Raw genomic sequence first — 23,803 nt, forward strand, 5'->3', positions numbered from 1 at the left:
GTCGTATCGTTATACGCTGCGCCTTAGAACGTTTTGGGATTCGTTATGTTGATATCAAAATATTATCTATTTATTTGCAGAATAAATTAAAAGTCGGCACAGTAAAGCTTAGTAGTATTTTAGTCGTATTTTTAATGATGAATTTTAAATATCTTCTCATAAAATAAATGTTTATATTAAATTTATTATAATTATTATGAGCCAAGGCTTATTAAATTAACTTAAAATTTAAGAAGTCTCTTTCGTTTTTTATATATTTTAATCTTAGTGTAATTTGTCCACGTACCGCGAATACTCACCCTGTTGAAGAACCTCCGAATTTTATTTTAAATTTATTCTTTCATTGCTTGTAAAAAATTAGGGCGAATGCTCCGTCCCTTATAGTTTAAACTTGTTTTAATTTCTATATAAATGATAACGATTTGCTTGAATCGTCAGGTATCTAGTACTGCTCTATTCCCGTTGCGTAGTGACGTCACTTCCTTGCATCACAACGACACGCCACAAGCTTAATTATCATCCGCAACATATGAATGTGTATCGTCTCCTACAAATTTCAAGGAATCTCCCCCCAGTTACGACTAAACTAAAGAATGAAGTTTCTAACTTGATGTTCGAAGGACGATACAACGCAACCAGGACATGCTGTTGTGATTCCTGTGGTGTTGCAAGCCGAAATGGGCCGCTGTAAGCGCTTACAATCAGGGACCATTATTCCTAATCCATCAATAAATTAAATTAATGCAATGAATAAATCAAATCACAATCAGTTTATTCGTGTATATCAAGGACATGACACTTATAAATTTCAAGTTTTCTTTATTTGCACTTACCGTCACTTCGCAAAAGGTTGAGCTATAAAGAGAAGAAGTGGCAAGACACTCATTCCACTATAAATTCAACATAATAACGTCCAGCTCCATCGTTTTACATATTATTATTATTATACATTTAAACTACAATATATGTAAAGTGACCCAACAAAAATACTTAAAAGTAATGCTTTACTCAAGTAAGTCAAAATTAAATGTATATTTATAATTATAAACTAGAGTTATTGAGCACAGTAGATGCATCAATTCACACACATCGTAAATAAATAAAGGTATTGTGTGAGCATTTCATTATCTTAATATATATAAATTACGTGACACGTTGTTTGTCCGCGATGGACTCCTATGAACGGATTTTAATGGGGATTAATTCAAGGAGTGTAGTTTGGTTCAACTTGAGAGATAGGATAGTTTTTATTTCGATTTGGTACCCATAATTATTTTTATTTTCAATATTTGTTTTTATGAACATATTTACCATGAGAGAATTTAGTGACGCACGGTTTGACAGTTCCGCTGTGACACAATTTCATTATAACAATAGGGAGCATTTGCTACGAAACAATTGTTGATGTTTTAAAATATTATTGGCAAATTCCTATAAAACCTTATTTTTTTATTATCTACAGAATCTAATGGTGTAAGGTCTGGGGATCTGGCCGGTCATCTAATCGGTCCATTCGTACCAATCCAAGTAGGAAAACATTCATTTTACGTTGTTCCTTTCTTTTAAAATACTATGTTACTTAAGAAGACTTATTAGTTTTTGGCCATTCTTTCGATTGGCATCATAAGAGTAGGGGTTTTTTTTTTACATTTAAGTCGGTTCGATTCCCCGACGAGGCAAGTAATTTTAAGAAAATCTTTGAATGCAGAATTACTAACTTTTAAAAATAACATTTCAGTAAAATAGCCTATCTACGATATTTAAGGTACTTTCCCTTCATGTCCCCCCATAACTTTGGGACACCCTGTATATATATATTAATAGACCAACCATTTCAGCAGAAGTCCATCCAAGAGAATTAAATGGAACCAAATTGAATACACCATCAATCGGTTCGTTCGTTGTTGTAATACCCCATATTGATACACCTTCGGATTTATATTTTTGCAAAAATCTGTAAATAAATGTATAGTCAGATTCACACAAGACATTATCACACTAAAGCAGTGTTTCCCAAACTTTTTTAGGCCTTAACATTTCTAAAATTTTTATGCGCCCCTTACATAATTTTAACTTTTAAAAATGGTTTTATTCCCTTAATAAACATAAATGTTAAATTTTAGGAAGAAAACACAAAACATCGTACTTGTAAAATTTCTAAGCAGGTATTGAAAAACTGAAGTTTAAAATAATTTTAATATTTATTTTCTATATTCATTTATCCTTGCAATTGATGCTTGCTGCACAGAGATTTTATATTAAGTTCTAATTTACTTAGATTTAATGTCAAGTGTCCGCAATGTGTCATATCGATTGTTTTTTTATCGGTAAGTCATTAACAGTAAAGGCATAAAAAGGCATTTATTTTCTCAAAATTGATTCCTTAAGAATTCTTTTTGATGTCATTTCTAATAACTACTAGATACTACTACCGCCTCGAGAACAACTGGCGCTATGAGAGAGAAGAAGCGGCGCAAGAAACTCTCCCAGCATTATTTTTGCGCTCTTTTCAATAAAAATATACAATATTGTACAGTCATTTCTATCGCTATAAAATAATCAGAATCTAGTCCCAAGCTGTCCGATCATTTAGATATTAGCAGCAATAGCGTGGTAATAGCATAGTAATAGTAGTGGAGTAATAGGATTTTACAAAACATTTAAATTTATTTATAGATAATGCCTGAACAGTGGCTGGGACTTTATTATAAAAGTGTATACATTTACCCTTAAAGCTATTATGTATCTTATAAAGCCTACTAGAATTAGTTACAATTAATCCCTTATTTCTAGTGTTACTCGTATAATAATGAAAATCACTATTAAGAGCAAAATCACAAAAGCACTAAATCTACATTCAGCTAACTATGAAAATGAAACGGTATATAAGTTTTCTTGCACATTCTTGGAATTTGCCTTTTTTTTAAGTTTGTCACCACTAGCATTGCATTTAAATAACCCAAAGCGGTTAAAGTCGTATCGAGTACATTTTTAAATTGTCCCCCTTAACTTTCAAATCACGCACAAGGGGGACCCCTGTGAGCCGTGGGCATCACGTTGGGAAACACTGCATTAAAGGATTACATGTAAATATTGAAACTAGTCGTATAATAAGAGACTATATAAATGATTTGAGTTTTCTTTAGTGTTTATTCCGCCAATATTTGTTTTTAAACAATTCGACACGTGTTTCGCCTCTACACGAGGCATCCTCAGGATGTGTTGTCTCGCCAAAATCTGGCACGAGACTGAATCAAATGAGCCGGAAGCCGCTCTGTTATACCCTCGTCCCATGAAATGACGCGCTGTGAATGGTCGGCTGTTGTGACGTATTACCCCCGGAAGAGATACGTAACAAAGGTGATGGGACTAAATTTGTTTGTTCATTCAACAATGTAAACATGTTTTGCATTTTTGTGATTTATTATTTCTAATTGCTCTAACACATAAAAGCGAAATCCTTTTTCACAAGTGTGTAAAATATTAAAATTATTATTGTTTCCGAATGAGTGACCTGTATCAATTAAATGTTTCGCGAAGTGTGATTTTTCGGGATGATTATTCCTAAATGCGGCAATATGTTCCTTTAATCTAATTTCGATCCGTTTGACCTATATATACCCCGTTTCAAGTGTCACAACCTAGTTTACAAACGCCGGAATTATTTAATAGATCTTTGCCATTACATTTTCGATTGACATTGTGATTCGTTCGGAAGGACAAATTAATATTGTCTTTCCTAAATATTTTAGCAATTTAGTAATAAGAGACTATAAATCTGGTAAAAGGCAATTTGACATATTGTCTGGTGGACTTTTACTTTTCATCACGTGAGACAGATGCGCGTTTGCTTGACTTGAACGCAAGAATACAAGGTCGGATTTACTTGAATATTTATACACGTATTTACTAATATTGTAATGCCAATGGTAAAGTTAATCGTGACCATCATGGTTGTGATTACTGTCATAGTTAATAATCATATCCTACAAATTTTATTTGTTATGAAATTTGTAGAAATTACACGATTACTTGTATTACTACCAATACTATTTTTATATAACTGTAATTTTAAAAACTTATCTTACAAGTATATTTACAATACTATGGCTACATAAAATTAAAACTGTCATTCAATTCTTTTAAATCAAATATCACAAATTCAATGATTTATTAACTACTAGCTGACCTGGCAAATGTTTTTTGCTAAATACATTATATGTGTAAACCTTCCTTGAACTGCAACGAATCTATTACAAAAGATTTCATTGAGATCGGTCAAATAGCTTAGGAGTTATTAGGGAACATACAAACATACATTCTCTTTTATATATATATGTAGATAGATAACAGGTCGACCTGGCACTACAAGCAATCTATTAAGTATAAATACGTATCAAAGTATTTTATGTCTGTTCATACTTAACATGGTAATCACTATATGTTTGATAGTATTCAGTCCTCAGCCGACTGAAGCCTGTAAATTCATTGTTGTTCTTCATCCAGGGTGGTGGCGACCAAGTAGTCGCTACGATATCCACTGGAACTTTAGATGTATTCATAATATGGTGAATCATTGGTAGCTGAAAAAAAATACTAAGTAAGTAGGTACTATCTATGCGTCTCAATAGAACTACTGGAAAAGTTTTGGAAAGGCTTTTGTAGATACTTGGCTCAGACCCGCAGATTCTACAAGGTAGATATTATCTATGCGTCTCAATACAACTACTGAAAAACCAACTGTTGGTAGTTGTATCCAGGTGGAAGGATCAGTCTAGCAGTCCAAAGCGAAAATGCTGTCTCAATTTCTACTACATTTCCAAACTACTAGAAATTCATGAGAATTTCTATATGCTTAATAAAACAGTGTTAGTACATTTTTGACAACCTTCCCGTATCAACCATAAAAACACCATACACAATTGGATCACAAACTAAAGAGTTAAGTTAATAGAAATCATAATCATATCATCTGGAAGACGCCCACTGCTGCATAAAGGCCTTCCCCAACGGTCCACGACGACAGGTCCTGCGCTGCCATCATCCAACCTATTCATCCTGACCAGATCATCGGTCCATCTTGCCTACCAACACTGCGTCTTCCGATAATTGAAATACTACTGCGCAATTTACGTGGGCAAAAAATCTGCCATCCAATAGTGGTGAATAAAATCAGAATGCCACAAGAAATCTTGACAAAGAATCTAGTCGATATATATACTGACTTTGAACTGGAAGTCCTCAGGGGCTAGGGTGAAGTTTGTTAGATGCACATCATTAACTGGCAACTCGTTGTAAGCGTATGGGTGAGTAGAGAAGTCAGAGCCACCGATTGGTACCCGCGCCATGTTGTACTCAAGACCACGGATACCGTAATACGAGCTGAAAAATAAAAAATTTCGTTACTAACAGTGACCTGAAAATCATTGAATATAGAGAAGTCAATTATTGAGAATCACTGGAGTATACCAAGCAGTATCAAGGCGAGGGTTTAAAAGGCACAGCGACCCTTATCGGATGTATTGCATCCTTTGCTCATCCATGCTACAGCATATCCTCACCAACTACTTCTAAAGGTGCATACAAATTACGCTCGCTAAACTATCGAACGTGCCGCGGGGCGATTCGCTTGCTGACGGTTTTTGAAACCGCATCAAATGAGCTTCTGTCGTTCACTCGCGTGAAGTAAGTTGGGACGTTTTAGTTCGCGCGACGAGCTAAAACAATGAAATTGACTGTTTTGATACTGGAAAAAGGTATTATAGGCTGCTAGAAATTTTAAAATTATTGCTTATTTGGTATACAAGATTGAACTGGTCGCCGCGGGCTGTTCAAGCTGTATCGGCTGCCCGCCCGGCAATTGCGTTCTTTTAAATTTATATCAACATACTAGCTGACCCGACAGACGTTGTTCTGGATATAATAAATAAAATAATGTTTTTATATGAATTAACACCCTGCTGTCGTAATGAAATTGTTTCACAGCAGAACTGTCAAACCGTGCGTCAATAAATTCTCTCATAGAAATTATGTATGGACACATCAAAGGAAAAACAAATTTGTTGCTTTTATTTAATTTAGCAGCATTTTCCTATTTATCCTTCTCTGGACTTCCACAAATAATTCAAGACCAAAATTAGCCAAATCGGTCCAGCCGTTCTCGAGTTTTAGCGAGACTAACGGACAGCAATTCATTTTTATATATATAGATTGGCTCGCGCGGCAAATGAAGCTCAACTAGGGTCGAACACGGGTTTGCGTGGCTGCCGCGCGTAATTTGTACGCACCTTAATGATGAATCTAATATCCCTGGAAGAGGATTGATTTGATACATCTATTGGAAGTTCAGGTACTCATATTTTGACTTAACATCTTATGCCTCAAGCTGACAGGCGCAATTATTGTAGTGCTGCTCAGAGCTTTGGGTTTTTCAAGAATCCTGATTCACTGCATTGTAATGGGTAAGGCGTATCAGTTATCATCAGCTGAACGTCTTGATCGTCTCGGCCCTTATTTTCATTATAGAAAACTGTTGCATCGATTGCATTCGCTTATGATGTGACGAAGTTTCATAATATTCATGATATAACTAGTCTTCTTATAATAGTGATTGTTTACGCTACAGTGTGTAGTATTTTTTTATTTTTATTATTTTATTTATTTATAAACATACAGTTTCTTCTTAAAATAATACAAATTCCTGTAAAACTGTTTACACAGTTTGTCTACAGGATCGAGCGAGTCTCATACAATAAATCTTAAAGCGTATTTTACAAGTGTTACTGCAACAATAAATATTGATTCAATAGTTTTTTAAATTTATTTTTGGTTTGGTTCCCGTCGGATGTCGTCTGGCAAACTATTAAGCAGATATGGTATTCTTTTCTTTAGAGTTCTATCGCCAAAGTAATTGTTTACTCTAGGTACTTCAAGTTTGCCTGATGTCATCGAACGGGTGCCATGATTATGACTAATTAAGGATTAGTAGTAAGATAAGAAGTAGTTTTTATGCTTAGTATTATTTAATGATATTGTAAGGTAGCTGTTTTTTGAGAATTGATCCTACAATTACTTGTTAAATAGACAAATTTGAAGATTGACAGTTGGAAAGGGCTTCTTAAATTCAGGGGCGCATCTGAACGCACGAACGACAATCTCCAAGTCAATCAAAACAAGTCAATAACTATCGTTTGTTAATCGTTATCATTAAAAAAAATTTTTAACAAAGAAACAACCGACTTCTAAAACATTCCTTCAAGTCCTTCCGCCGCGACCCGCTACGCCTCCTCACGACTCAAGCACATCTCACCTTTAACTATGTATGTAGTAACAAACCTATCTTGGATGACACCGACTCCAAAAATTACAATAATCGTAACTAGAATAAGATTAATTAATTAGATTGCATAAACGCAATTATTTTATACTTTTTAGTGCACATTATATCTGTTGTTAAGTAATAGTGTTTTAGGAGTCGGTTGTTTTTATATTTATTTTTTTATTTTATGATTTTTAGTGAATTTGAAGTACACTATCCGAACTAACTATCGATTTGTGTAAATATGTATAGATATACAAAATTTTTCAATACAGCAATGAACGTAAGTGCTTTGCAATTTTATTACAGACAGTTAGAAATTCTGCTTCAGATTGGACCCTTACTGTAAGTCGTTAAGGAGTCCCATTGATCATTATATTCGACTACGATAATAACTTGACCATATTATGGTAGATAACTTAAATATATATAGCATAAAAAAGATTCGGCCGAGTATCGTTAATTTGCTCCTAAGAATTGAAGAGTGCCGTTACTTTGTCATCGACTCCGTAATCAGAACCTAACTAAACTCTCACCAACCTATCTTTGAAGTATATCCTTTGAAATAAAAAAAGAATCATCTTGGCGCGCGATTGGCGAATTGGCGCGATATTGAGTTATTCGTATATATAGACTTAAGACTTTTATGGTTTTCTCGTGGACGCCATTGTCAGATCTAGACCATATTACAATGGGACCACACGGGAACCACCGGCTTTCAAATAAAAAGAGTTAGAGAAAGAATTATCAGAATGGGTTCATCCAGTCGAAGGATTTGAGGTAACAAACATAAAAAAAATACGGATGAATTGAGAACCTCCTGCTTTTTTGAAGTCGGTTAAAATGAAACTTTTGTCGGTCAGACTTCACTTGTTGAAACCTCACTAGAGAAAATATTATTTAGTTAAATTATTTACTTTACTTTATTATTATAGTAATATTTCTAAACTATTAACTTAAACTTACTCTATTAAACTTTTACGTAATGTTGGCGTTAAACTTTTCCAGTTGATTCCAGCCGCATCAGTTACAGAACCACCAAACCCTTGTATTTTTTGATAAGTCTTTTTTGGATCCAAAACAAGGTGGAACTTTCTTAAATCATCTGAAAAAATATGACATATTTGAAAAATATGTTAAACTTCAGGATTGATGTCCTTTTAAAGAGGCAAATCGAAGATGTTATCGACTATGAGGGCAGCTGTAATCTGTAAGTAGGAGGCTCCTTTGCACCGGATGCCGGCTATATTGACACGAGAGTGGGTCAGGGATTGGAAATAATACTCCGCTTATAGGAACGAGTCTTTATTTGCGTTCACTTTTTCTGAACTTGCACTTCGCGGGTCTGCCGCTGTTCCTCTTGTGGGCGGCGGTACCTTCAACGCGTCACACTGCACCGAACACTAAGTCTCTTCTATCTTCTTCTTCTTGGAACACTTCCACTTTTCACTACTTCTCCTTTTCTTCTTCTTCTTCTTTACACTTTCGAGTCAGAACTAGAACTGCCGTAGGCCACGCTTAGTACGGCTTATATACCCCCGGATCTGTTCTATTTTCAAAATGATTCCCCCATTCCATCTTTAATTTTAAATTGTACTAGATATTTCTTTTAACTATTGTTATCCTTTTGCTTACATATTTCCCATCCTCTTTATTCTGTTCGATTTGTTCTTGAACTTACTAGAAATTTCCATTAACTTTATAAAACCCAAAAAATCCATAAACTGGTAGGTGTATCGAACAAGGGTCTACAGCGTCTAAAGTAAACACTTTTCCGCTGAACTACGAGTATTGCTGTCGGAGCTGATGAAATTAACAATGTCTTGAAGTTTGACACTCTCGTCATTTACGTTGCTGCGCGATATGAAATTTGACACTCTCGTCATATACGTCGAAGCGTTGCTACGCAACAATATTATGGGTTCCACAACGGCGCCTTTTTCTGCCATGAAGCAGTTATGAAGCATTACTGTTTCGGTCTGCAGGGCGCCGATGAGTGCAGTTGTAGTGCCGCTGAGAATTTTTGGGTTTTTCACTAATCCTGAGCTGGAGTGCAATGTAATGGGCATGGCGTATTAATAACCATCAGCTGAACGCCTTGCTCGTCTCGTCCAATTCCATAAAAAAACTGTAATAGGCAAAACTTAATTAATCAGTAATACACTCCGCGCGTTGATATGGAGATAAACCACCATTTTAGTGACGTCAGATCTAGACAAAAATCAGCACTAAAAAGTATCGTTTGCGTACTGTCGACTACCAGCTAACTGCTGCACTATCTTACCAACATTCTCTATAATTCCTGACGGGCAAACCTCACCAGCTATGAGCATTTGAAGCAAGTGTTTTATCCCCCAGACATGATCTCGCGGAGCTTAAAAGCAGCAAGCTTATACAAACATGACATCCGAATCTACATATTATTCGATAAATTGTAGATGTATGTGGTAGTATTTATATACTGTAGTCGCTATCCGCAAAACGGCCACTAAACTAATACCAAAATATACACAAATGGCCTACCAATAAAAAATACGACGTAACTTCGAGAAGACTTCAAAAATACTAATAAGGAGCTTGCTTTTAGTAATAATCTGCATACAAAATGGACTTAACTGAAGAGTTTATGAAAACAGGAGCCCCATACCATACCATACAGATACCATATGATATTTCTTTTTTTTTTAGAATATTTATTTAAAATACAATATAGTTATAGCTTACAATATAATAACACACACTTAAACTTTAGGAAGTTCGCAACGCGTTTAAATTACATAATATTTAAATAGAAAAGAACAATTACTTTCAATTAATACAGTTATTACAAGATGTTAAATTACAATTTTAAACAAAGTAGTATAGAAATCAATAAAATGCAAAACAAAAAGTAATTACCAACTAAATGTTAGTAATTACAAATTAGTTGTCTACTTGTACGATTTTATTCATGGATCTAAACTTTTTCGTGAATTGCAGGTTGCTTAATTATGCATTATTAACATTCAATTACTGTGTATTTATTTTATCATGATATTCATCACATCTACAAATTGGGTTTAAAAAAAAAATCAATTGAGCCGTAATTGTAATACACTAGCAACAACAGTTAATTTAGTAAAAATAATAAGATCGTCATTGATTGAAAATAAGGGATATTCGTGGACTTATAAAAAGCATTTGACACAGTAAGGCATGAAACTATTATAACAATAATAACACCTTTATGTTATGGCTCTGTCTTTAAAATGTTCCTTAAAATCACTTATCATGAACCGATACAAAATTATTAAAATGTTTGGGGCGGAGAGATTGCCTCAACTAATGACATGCAATGATCCTAAAGGTAAATTTTCGGTCCATTACTTTTCCTAGTGTATATAAACGATGTAAATGAAATTTGCCTAAAGGGAGATATCACGCTGTGTAGTGCCGTCAGCAACTTATATCGTTACAAGTCTACTTTACTTTGATGATCCTATTACATGCATTATTGATAAAGTAATGTAAAACAAACTATTCTTGGACCTATTCTTCTTGGGTCTATTCTTGGACCGTTCCTCTTCCTTATCTATATAAATGATCTTCCTAATCTTATAGAGAAAAAACATAGGTAGTATTGTTTGCGGACGACACTTCACTGATTTTCAAAGTGAAAAGAAACCAAGCTATGTATGACGAAGTGAACGATATTTTATCTGACATTGTGTACTGGTTTAACGCTAATAACTTATTGTTAAATAGCAAGAAAATTAAATTCATTTAATTTACCGTACCAAATGTCAAAAATGTAAATGCAAATGTTTTGTTAAACGGAGAGGTGATAGAACCGGTGGAATCTGCTGTATTTCTTGGCATAACTCTAGATTCCAAATAACAATGGGGCCCCCATATTGAAGGATTGGTGAACAGACTTAGTTCTGCAGCATATGCGGTTAAAAAAATTAGACAATTAACTGACATAGATACGGCGCGACTAGTATACTTTAGTTATTTCCATAGTATTATGTCCTATGGTATATTGCTATGGGGCAACGCTGCCGATATTAATACAATATTTGTGCTGCAGAAGAGGGCTATTCGCGCTATTTATAACCTAGGTCTTAGAGAATCATTGAGAGCAAAATTCAAAGAAATTAACATCTTGACTGTTGCTTCTCAATATATTCTTGATAATGTAATGTATGTTCATAGGCACATAAGTGAATTTGCCAGAAACTGTCATAACCATAATGTTAACACCAGGAACAGACATAAACTGATGATGCCTACTACTGGGCTAAGTCGAGTTAGTAAGTCTTTTGTGGGGCGATGTATATGCTTTTACAACAAGATCCCAGAAAATGTTCAAAACAAATGTATTACGTTATTCAAAAGAATTGTTAAAAAACGTTTGTGTGGTAAAGGTTACTGTAACATAAATGACTTTCTTAATGATACTACAGATTGGGAATGGAGCGACCGCCCTCAGGCTATTAAATAATAAGTTTAATTGTACAATGTTACTTTGTAAATGTTACTTTAATTGTAAAACATATTTTTGATGAAAAAAAAGCCCGCTGAGTTTGTTGCGCCCATTCTTCTCAGGCCTGAGGCATTCACTTTGGAATGGGTGGTAGTTTCTTTGACTTTCAATAAGTGATTTCACATCCTATTTTGAATAAAAATATTTGAATTTGAATTTGAATACATTAAAACCATATCTAATAACAAAAAAAACTTGATGATAACCGAACTATCCAAGCGCTGGCACCTATCTTGGTCAACGGATTTGCCTAGCTATCCAACGCGAAAATGCTGCCAGTATTCTTGGTACGCTTCCACGTAATGATAGTTTTAATTTTATGTAGTCATGGTATTGTTAATATACATAGTTACAAGAATTATTTTGTTTGAATAAATGGCCGTATAATAAATAGCTTTCTACCAAATGCAAATAAAAAATTATATTATTATAACCGCACATAATTACAAATTATAGAATAATAATTATATATTTTTCTATAACTGAATATTGTAAATTAATTTAAGATATATATTGAGTTCTTCAATAATACACGACAATATTATGTACTTATCTTAAACTGTGATTTCGTCTTTTGTTAGTTTTAATTTTATCCCTTTAGTAAGAGTTTTTCTTCCGAGCTCTGAGCTGAGAAAAGGGAGCTGTAGAAAGACATCTTTGCGGATAAATACATTTAGCTATAAATAATGCCTTTTTTGTAGCATGGTGTCGCGGCATGGTGTCGAAAACGTTCCAAGCCACAAACATCACATTTTAAGAAATTCGTGTTTAAAGTTTAATAAGTATTAGTGAGTTTGGTTGGGCATACATTTGGGTTGGGCTACTATGTCATGATGTCATTTAAAGAGTGACAATAGGGCTGCCATCATTTTTTGTCAGTCCGTTAATATGAATCACATGACCAGTTTTGTGTTCTTAACTCAATTTCGATATGATTGTGGTTTGGGACGTTTTTCTGGAATTACGTACATATGCAAAACATTAAAATATTGTATTTGGTTCCTTTATGTTTTTACCAGGGTTATGATTTACTAAAAGTAGCGTTATTTGGTGAAGATTAATACATTTATGTTGTTTGGGAACCAATAAATAAATAAAATACTCACCACTCCTTGTTGCAAAAATCCCAGCCTGTTTCCGAAATCTTAATCCGCCCTGAAATATTCAACCATTTTGATTGTGTTTTTGTTCAATTTGCAAAAAGACAAATTATTTGTACTTATGTTTTTCTTTGACTGTAAAGTCTTAGAAATAAAGTAAAAGTATTTTATTTAATATTAAGGGCGCCGTAGTTAGTGAAATTATTGGGCAAATGAGACGAAGAAGAAGGTGACGAGCACAATTGTAGTGCCGCTAAGAATTTTTGTTTTTTTTTTAAGAATCCTGAGCGGCACTGAATTGTAATGGGCAGGGCGTATCAATTACCATCAGCTGAACATCCTGCTCGTCTTGTCCGTTACTGTCATAAAACAAATATCCAATACGATAAGTTCTAGAAATAATTTTCACAATCCTACTTTAATAAAAATAAGAAAGGTTTCCAAGACTTGCTTGTTGTCGTTGCTTTAAGACAGGGCAGGGCGTATCGATTACCTTCAGCTGAACGTCCTGCCCGTCTCATCCCTTATTGTCATAAAAAAAATCACATTAGCCTCTTGCCCCCTCTTAAAAAAATACTAAGACTGTTAGCTTACGACAGCGCATTACTGCAACCTGTGCTGTTTATATTATATATCTGTAACAGCTTTGTTCTCTTCGCAACTCAATGAATATCGAACACCTGACGATTATTGCGAGGAGACGGGATCTGTTACAGATCACACAATAAATAAGTACCCAGTCAAAATCGACCAGTGCCATTTGGCACTACATTTTTCATTTACACCAAAATCACATGAGCCTGTTGCCCCCTCTTAAAAAAATACTAAGACTGTTAGCTTACGACAGCGCATTACTGCAACCTGTGCTGTTTATATTATATATCTGTAACAGCTTTGTACTCTTCGCAACTCAATGAATATCGAACACCTGACGATGATTGTGAGGAGACGGGATCTATTACAGATCACACAATAAATAAGTACCCAGTCAAAATCGACCAGTGCCATTTGGCACTACATTTTTCATTTACACCAAAACGTTTGGCACACTACGTGCTGACCGACCGCTGAGTACTGACTCTCATTTTGTTTATAAGTTTATAGTTTATTTTGCATGATCTTATAGCTTGTTTCAATCGTTTTCTTATATATTCTCTCATATCATTCTAATTATAAGCAATCTATTAATGCATGTAAAATAAATGCGCTAAAATAGACGCTACGCGCGCGCAAAATGGCGCCGATCTATGGCATCCCGCGACGCGGGGGCACGTGCCGATCGTGGAAGGCACGCAATAGCATATTTAAGATATAAGCCGTTAACTGAAAATACATTAAGGCAGGAATTCGGAAAAAAATATTGAGAACAAATACTTATTTATATGTTACCTCAGAAGAAGTATAAACATAGAAGGTGTCTTTACTGGGTATGGACCTCTGTAGCTCATCGCAGTAAGTCGCATTACAAACACATACCACTGATTCTCCAGGAATCTGCTTCGAAGCACATGGCTTATCTAAAATAATACATATCTTATTTATAACCTGAATGACATGGCCAGCGAGGAAGGTGGTGGTACACTTGTACAAACTCTTGTGCTGAAAATGATGGAAGTGAAGAGTGCTATACATGTTCGAAGGCCGCACTATATCCAAAAAAACTGACCAGCCCTCTCTCAACTTTCTTGTCATAGCCGCCCCCCATATATGTTAATTTCTTTTACAGTGGGAGGCTCCATTGCTAAGGATGCCGGCTAGATTATGGGTACCACAACGGCGCCTATTACTGCCGTGAAGCAGTAAGATGTAAGCATTATTGTTTTTCGGTCTGAAGGGTGCCATAGCTAGTGAAATTACTGGGAAAATGAGATTTAACATCTTATGTACCAAGGTGACCAGCGCAATTGTAGTGCCGCTCAGAATTTTTGGATTTTTCAAGAATCCTGAGCGGCACTGCATTATAATGGGCAGAGCGTATCAAAAACGTCCTGCTCATCTCGTCCCTTATTGTCATAAAAAAAAATCACCAACAGACAGACCATAGGGAAAGTCGCATCGTCGACCTTTGATCAACTGGTGTCCCTAAGTGACCAAGAACTGGCAGTTAATATTGCTCTTTAAGAATTTGAAGACGAAAGAGTTATACCACTAGGCTTCACCCGTCACCCTTCGGGATCGGATGGACAAAGACTGACTTCAATATGAGCGCCAGAATTATTACATGCACCGGAGTCAACTCAGGCGCACACGTTCTGAGCACAATGGCAGTAGGTTATGCCAACCGTCTCGCTCAATTTATCATCGAAGGAAAGCTGTAGAGTTCGCCGAATAGTTTTTTGTCTGAACTATACTTCTACTTCTAACCTGATTTTTTTTTTTCAGATTTAAGTGAGTAGTTAGAATTGGTAGTTGTAATATTTAAATAAATTGACTAAAATTTGCATTTTAATGAAAAATTTAAGCGTTTTATTACCCACTCATTACATCTACATATTAAGCAAATTAACAACATTTATTAAATTAATATCTATTTTTATACAGTTATTTTTTTTATGTTAAGCTTATTTACATGCGTAATGCTTGACTTGAGGAGTAAGCTGATGAATACGATACCACAGCGTTACGCGAACGGTGATTTCTTGATTAATTCGTAATGCCATTTCGTTATTGAACAATTTTATAAATTCTTATTTTGTTTTACTTCAATCGTGTGGTCTAAAGCATACTAGTTTTTTTTCTAAATACACTTGTTAATATAGAAGAGGAATAAAATAATGATATTGAAGAACTTTGGATTCCTATTGAAGAAAGAGTCACCAATGTTGCCGTATCTGTCTAGAATAAAAGAAACACATAAAGACATGAGCGTTAGATACGAGAAACGTCTGAAGAAAAGATGTAAACGTCTAAGAGAAATCATGCAAAGAATCAAAAGTGGAAAGTAATGAATAACAGACGAAGAAATAAATGCAAATTACATTTACAGAGTTTTGCATAATACCAATTTAATGTCAGTAAACTATGTAATGTTTATCTTAGAATTCTAGTATCTAACACATATTATCTTTATTTCCTTTTCTTCTTCGTCGGATTACTCTTGACAGAGCAGTCGTGGTCACGTCGAACGACGAACGATTCTACGCCAGTTATCCCTGGCTATTGCTTCTCTGGCACATGTGTTGAGGGGAGTATTGGTTAAGGCTTTGATCTGGTCTGTCCAGCGCATAGGGGAGAGACCTCTTGACCTACTGCCGTTGACCCTTCCCTGAACAACAAGTCTCTCTATGGCATGCTCTCCACGTCGCGTGATATGTCCGAAGTATCTGAGGATACGGGCTCTGACTATAGATGAAAGCCTTTCTTTCACCTTGAGCTCTTCAAGTATCGAGACGTTTGTGCGGCGTTGTGTCCAAGATACTCGTAGCATTCGTCTCCAACACCACATTTCTAGTGCGTCAATCCTTTGTCTCTCTCGTTCTTTGACTGTCCATGTTTCGGCACCATTTAGTAGTATGGGAAACACTAGAGATCTTACTAACTGAACTTTAGTAGCTTTTAGTAGCTTTATATTCCTGTCCCGCCATATCCTCGTCAACTTCTGCATTGCAGATCTGGTAATAGCCATTCGCCTTCTAATTTCGTCTTCCGAGCCACCAGTATTTTTATTTCCTTAGTGTGTATAAAATAAAGAAAACAAATACTACGAACTTCAGCTTTCCCACTACAAAAACTTAAAATAATATAGAAACACTGTGCGTCTGGTGTCTCACCAGAATAACACCACCCCATCTCTTCCAGTGGGTGTCGTAAGAGGCGACTAAGGGATACATAGAATGGAAGATGGGTAGCAGCATCCTTCCGAGATAGCACCACCATCTACTGCGATCGTCAACCCGCAAACCCAGCGTGGCGATTACAGCAACCACCCCAAACATGACAGACAATATAAGGCTGCGCCCCCCAGTCTCCAGCGGCTCCGCCACGGTAGTAGCTACATAAACGACAGAGCAATGGATGCTATAAATACCCGGGTGCGTACCGTCAAATACGCCATCTTTGCCAACCAACAAAACATTGCCCAAAAAGCAGTTTCTAAGCGAATACGTCAAAATCGAAAAAAAATATAGGTTTATCGAAACATTTTATAATTGGGAGAAAAGTAGATTATGTGTCTGGCAACACTACGCCTTGCCTTCGTTCCCAACTTCGTTCAGTCACCTGTCAGGACTTGTCGAACGTAGAGTTTTGAGAGTTTTGTTGCGGGCAAATTTTACTGTTATTTTTAGGTGAATTTTACGTCATGGGAAAAACGCAGGTAAGTTTATTTTCCTGTTTGTTATAGAATAACAATTTTAAAAGCATTTAAACGTGGTTTCAGTGTTCTATGCCTTGAAATACAACAGTTATGATGGAGGGCAATGTTACCCTAAACTGTTCAGACCCATTCTTGTCAACTTTGCCCGTCATCAAAAAGCAGATAGGGTTTAGTTTATTCGTTCTAATTGTAAGATAGTATTAGAAATACGTAGTTTGTCAAACTTTGATAAAACATTTTTTTTCTAAGTACACGTTTTGATTCTATATTTTTTTTATTTAAATATTATTTCTAATGTTCTCCAAAACTCGAGACTCATAACTAACATGCGACAACCCTAAAGAATTACAACAGTTTGTTAGAAGTTGTATGGAAAGGAGCAATAATCGCTAGGTAACATTTCCCACTGATTTTATTACAAAACTGATTAAGCTACATATAAAACTATCAAGCCTAGGCCCAGTTTTCATATATTTCTAGTTGTGATTTATATTACGTATTAATAAGACTTAAATTTCGTCAAAAAAACAGGCGTGGGCAATGTTGGCAAGAAACACAGATTATTTTGCCCGTGATCCAAATCGAAGTAAAATCGTTTTAACAATTTAATAAGTAATGCATTCGTATGATCGTAATACATCTAAAAAATTAAAAATGTATATACATTTCTATAGAAAAACAGGATGTTTTATTCGACTTTATAAAGATAACGGGCAAAGTTGGCGTATTTGACGGTAACAAACGAACACTTTTATAATACGAAATAATATTATATTGATAGTAATTCTTTATGAAACAAAGAGAACATACCTTGAATATTAGCATAAGAATAATATGTCGTCAATATAAACACAGGCAAAAATTTTATCATTGTTTTTCTTGAATTTAAAATGAATATTCAATAAAACGTGTTTGCTCGATACTTGTATGACAGAAAGTAAAGAATAAATTAATTATTAATTATGAAGTGATACTAACCGGCTCATGCGTACATGACAGATGTTAAGACAATTAGAAGCATGTAATTTATACAAGAAAGAAGACTTTTTGTTTGTTTTACGCGTAGCAACTAAACCGATCGTCATAAATTTTGCACACGTTCTGAGAAAATAGAATCTGTCATTTTTATTGAGTGATTGTTCAAGATTGTTCATTGAGTGGGGTAATAAAGAGAACCGAATCGCTGTGATTGCATTACACAAAGTAGGTATGGAGTCATGCAATTTTTTAAACTCTGCATACGCTTGGTATTAGTAAAATGTTTTTGTACCGGGCTATTAATAGGTACAATGAGACCCATTCTGAGAAGATTTCATGTTGAAATTTAAAAGAGTTAGTTTTGTGAAGTGAAAATTCTTTAGCGGCGTTGAGCACTTTTCTTGGGATGGGTATAAAATGTTAAACTCGCGTCAGGACACGTGGCCTGATCGAAAATTCGTTAGACAGTCGTTGAAATTATGGATGAGAGATTTACACTTCTAACTAATTATAGTCCTGTTATTTCAACTTACCACGGACATTGGACCAGTGGTTCAATAATTATTATGAGTGCGAAGCCGAAACACCGCGAAGTCGAGATATTGAATCTCAGCCGTGAAATATTTTTACAGTTTATAATTGATGAAAGTTGATTTTTGTAAAAGATACTTTTTAATTTAAAATAATTATAATAGTTCTGAAGTGTTAAAGTTTTTATGTAATATATAATTTTCATTTATGTGTACGATAGCGCAATAAATGAATATTGTATTTAACCACATAAAATCAAGTAAGTACTTTTATACTGATAAATAAAGCAGTTCATGCGAAATTGTTCCCTAACCATTGCAAATTATTCAAAAATGCACAATGTTAATGTTCAAGTTTTCAGTTCTGCTGGCACCGTGAAGTGCAACCCGTATTTTGTTCATGACATGAGATTCAATTTCATATTTTTTTATGTTTTAACTAATGTTGAAAACGACCTTTCACATTGGTCAGGTTATATATCTTCCTATAATATATCGATATTTTTAAATGAAACAAAGTTGTATATCAATAATTGCGATACTAAAATATCGCATTCATTTTTACTATTATTACATAATTAGGAAATAAGATCAAAAAGGGTTTTAAGCTTCTAAGAATAAATTTCAAAGAACACAACGGGCGTCTTCTAAGGTGACTCGAACCTCGGACCTGCTGTGTGCTTGTGGGAAGGAGAGAGAATCAAAATGAAGATGAAAGATGAAAAGATGAGAAGAACACACTCGCCGGCGAGTGTGGTGATGTTTTGTGTAATGTATGTATGTTTGTATGTATGTAAGTAGTGTAAATGTTTGTGTGCATGTATGTTTGTATTTGTGTCTCTTTTTGTTTGTGTCTGTTTGTGGAGTGTGTTTGTGATTGTGTAAGTGGTGTATGTCAGTCCGTCAGTCCGTATCGACGCTAGGGAGACGTCGTCTTTTATAGACGTCTTCACCCTGTCCACCTGTCACTGTCAACTTAATTTAAATAATTACTCACTACAAACAGTCAATACGAAAATGGACAGAGCTTCGGTGAGATGTTTACAGTCCGACGACGAACGAAATAATGCCCGCCAAAAAAAAAAAAAAAAACAAATTTCTATATTAGTTAATAAGATATGTACATAATTACTTACAATCTACTTATTAAAGCAATTTACAACTAAGCCTTATATATGTAGGTATCAGAAAACTTATTTCTACAACCCTATCTACGTGTTGAGGGATAAAACTTTATTATGCTTAAAAAACTAATACATAAGGTTTGTGGGGGAAAATCCAGGAAACTGGGAAAACCTGGCTATTTGCTATCATAATGCCCACCAACTGTTCTCGTACCGCTAATATAGCGGTCTGTCGGCTGCAAGTAGGGAGAGGTGACGTCACGTCTTGAAAATTTTCTTGTGTTTCAAAGAATATAACTAAATCTTCTTCTTCTTTGCATGCTTTCTCCGACTAGCAAAGGTTGGTAGTCTACTTTCTAAATATAACACTTCGCGTGGCGAAATAGTACTGCCGCACTCGCGATTCCTGTCTACTCTCGGATGCTGCGCAGACAAGACTTGTCTACGACCTACCTACGACACCTCTTCTTCCGGTAACTTTTCCCATCATGATGAGTTGTAGGAGTTCATACCTCCCGTGCCTAAGCACGTGCCACAAATGTACGACTTTCCTTATCTTGATGGTTTGCATGAGGATGCGTTTTTTATTGACGCGGCGCAGAACTTCCACATTCGTGAAGTTGTGTCCAACTAATGGCCAACATACGTCTACATTTCGAAAGCTTCTTCTGTAATAGGTCTTGAAAAAGGTCTTCTTTAATGGTCCACACCTCACATCCGTATAGAAGTATGGGCCAGATGCAATCTAAATCTTAGGACAATAATTTAAATACTTACAGATCTTAGACAGGAAAACTAATTTAAATCTATTGACATGTATTGTTAGTAAGTAAGGTTGGACACCAATCTGTCAAGGCCAAAACTACATTGCCTAATTGGGTACCAGGGTTTAATTTGTAGTTTTGTTTTGTTGGTCGAAAACTTTCTTTTTGTTTCTTCTTGTTTGAGAGGACTTTTACTTTTAGTCCGATCAAATAAACATAGAAAGAAAAATGTGAAAAAATGCACGCCTACAAATAAAGTTCCTTTTATAAATCGTAACACACGAAACACCAAAAAATTTAATCTTATTGTAAAGCCTTCTTCTTATTCCTTTTTGAAGCCAGTTAAAAATAATATTTAACCAATAACTATAATAGTTGTATCGAATTTATATGATTTAGGTAGAAGGGTTTATAGCCATGTGTGGCCGCCGAGGTCGTATCCTCCAGAGCCTGTTCAGGAGATCGTCCGTTCTAAGCTCTAATGGGACCGATCTATCTTCACAGATAGTATTGCCAATTTTTTTTTTTTTCAAATTCAAATATTTTTATTCAGATTTGAAATCACTTATTGAAGTGAAAAACTACCATCAATTCGAAATAGTATGCGTCAGACCTGAGAAGAACGTGTGCAAGAAACTCAACGGGCTTTTTGTTTAATTTATTATTTAATAGCCTGTCTTTTTCCTTCACTCCATTCTCAGTCTTTGGTATCATAAAGAAAGTAATTTATGTTATAGTAATCTTACCTTATGTACCATAGAACAGAATATTATGAAAATAACAATACAGGGTGTCCCAAAGTTATGGTACATGAAGGGAAAGTACTTCATGTCCCATAACTTTGGGACACCTGTATAAACTAGTGGCGCAGTATCAGTTACTAAATCTAGAACCAATCCGTCTACATGATTATTGTGGTGGTAGATTGGTTGGAGAGTCAGACTTTACTTGTTGATATTACCGCTCCGAGTGATGATAACCTCATTAAATCAAGATGGACTTATTTTTGAAGTTATACCTATACTTTAAATCAACAGGTTACCGTGTTTCTGCCTGTGAATGGTCTTGTTGGCCTTTCATCCGTTTGGCAGATTCACGCAGTGTTCTTATGGAAAGTTTAGTCACTACTTGTCATGGAGATTTTTTTAGTTACTCGATGTCAACGGGACGTTTTGAGCAAGCCATTTCTTTTAAAACCGACCATAATTTGTCTAAAGAGTTCAAATTGCTCTTATAAAGTTCGAAAAGTTGACTTTCAGCCAAGTTTGGGTAGTTCGTTTTTAGCAGGTGCAGAATCTTACTAGTAAGTCCAGGGCATATATTTAAGAGCACTCACAAAGACGGAACATCTATATAAGAAATTGTTGTTAATGGAATGAGTGAAACCCTGAGTTGCCCTAGTCCTCGGGGATCCAGTACTTTTGATGAACCCCAGTGGTCCATCGTAGAGATTGTATAGAGATGAGATGCCTCGATGCGTAGAGATATCGCTCAACAATTTGTTTTCGGCGACGTCCTATCGCTATCGTTCCACCCGATTATTCAGTGCAATTTCATGATGCGATAAATTCGCTCGCGCTATAAGATCTCGTAATTCCTATTTCGAAGCGTTGGGAACACTCTCGAAATGCCTATCAACAGAGGTTTTGACCGTCTAACAATATTTCTCTAACCGTAAATAGCATTATTAATATACCTACTCTATAAAAACAGAAATCACAGCAGTGAATTTCACAATTACCATTTCGGTCTTTATTATTATTTTAATTAAAAACTAGCTGACCCGGCAAACGTTGTTTTGCCATACAATTTATTTTAAGTGTTCGCGTTTTTTCTTTATTTCATATTATTTTATTTCTATATATGCTATATATCAAACCAAAAAAGGCTTTTTGGTTTAATATATTGCATATATATGACACTCCCAAAATTTTGGGTTTCTATTGCTAACAGAATTTTCAAAATCGGTTCATCATCATTCACCATTAGATCCAGAGATAAAAGTCGGCAATACTCTTGAGATTCCTCAGATGTTGCAAGAGAATGTGGGCGACGGTGATCACTTACAGATCACCAGGCGGCCCGTACGCTCTTTAGTCGTCCTTTTCCATAAAAAAAGATTACCCTTCAGAAAATTTTGATGATGATTTTTAAATGAAAGCGAATATTATCTTTTTTTGGTAAATTTTTCATTGATTTTATATTCGGGACGGAGGCAAATCCAACAAATTAAAAGTCACGAAAATCAGTCCAGCCGTTCTCCAGATATAAGTGTTCGAAGAACTATATTGTGTAATGTAGGTTAATTTGTACTCTTGTATGATTTCACCAATAGGTACGCTATTGCTTGTAAGGATAGATAGGTATGCAAATATAATACTTGATAGAAATGCAAAAGTTATAGATAGCTACTGCAATGTATTCCTATGTCCTTCAAAATTATGTTAATCTATTTATTTCAGTCAGGATAAGCATAAAGATTTGCGATTTATAATAAAGTTGGCCGTAGGAAAAACACAACATTCTCATTTTTTTATGGAATAGGAGGACAAACAAGCGTACGGGTCACCTGTTGTTAAGTGATCACCGCCGCCCACAATCTCTTGCAACACCAGAGGAATCACAGGAGCGTTGCCGGCCTTTAAGGAAGGTGTACGCGCTTGTTTTGAAGGTACCCATGTCGTATCGTCCCGGAAACATGGCACAAGGAAGATCATTCCACAGCTTTGTAGTACGTGGAAGAAAGCTCCTTGAAAACCGCACTGTGGAGGACCGCCACACATCCAGATGGTGAGGATGATATCCTAACTTGTGGCGTGTCATGCGAAGGTGGAATTCGGCAGCAGGAATCAGTTTAAACAGCTCTTCGGAACACTCCCCGTGATAAATGCGGTAGAAGACACACAATGAAGCGACGTCTCTACGCAACGCCAAGTGATCCAGCCGTTCACAGAGCACTGTCTATGTCTGATTATTTTAAGGTTTGACCCTGCGATTTGTTGATAGTCATTGAAAATGCAAATTAATTGGAACTGCAGGCGTTTAAAATTAATAACTCTTCCACCCGCAGTCTTCCGATCGCCCGCATGCCCGTCCCACCGCCTGCCACCGGACCGCACTACATATCGCGCACTCGGTTGTTAATCGTC

General features: G+C 35.5%; 1 protein-coding gene across 2 annotated transcripts in view; it reads right to left on the minus strand.

Moving 5' to 3' along the window:
• LOC126966769 (lysosomal acid glucosylceramidase-like) overlaps window positions 1-18,226 on the minus strand; it is a 30,534-nt gene extending 12,308 nt beyond the window's left edge. Inside the window, exons 1-7 of one of the 2 annotated variants that reach the window (XM_050811051.1) lie at window positions 18,069-18,226; window positions 14,333-14,460; window positions 12,950-12,998; window positions 8,285-8,423; window positions 5,226-5,382; window positions 4,423-4,583; window positions 1,831-1,954 (exon numbers count right to left, since the gene is read on the minus strand). In XM_050811051.1, coding sequence (XP_050667008.1) covers window positions 1,831-1,954; window positions 4,423-4,583; window positions 5,226-5,382; window positions 8,285-8,423; window positions 12,950-12,998; window positions 14,333-14,460; window positions 18,069-18,129 — 819 coding nt within the window. In that variant the 5' untranslated portion in view covers window positions 18,130-18,226. Of the gene's footprint in view, window positions 1-1,830; window positions 1,955-4,422; window positions 4,584-5,225; window positions 5,383-8,284; window positions 8,424-12,949; window positions 12,999-14,332; window positions 14,461-16,713; window positions 16,908-18,068 lie in introns of those variants that run through there. The other variant, XM_050811050.1, reaches the window with a different exon arrangement.
• Window positions 18,227-23,803: the final 5,577 nt, after the last annotated feature.

Source organism: Leptidea sinapis, chromosome 1 (genome assembly GCF_905404315.1).
Source record: "Leptidea sinapis chromosome 1, ilLepSina1.1, whole genome shotgun sequence".
Taxonomy (NCBI): Eukaryota; Metazoa; Arthropoda; class Insecta; order Lepidoptera; family Pieridae; genus Leptidea; species Leptidea sinapis.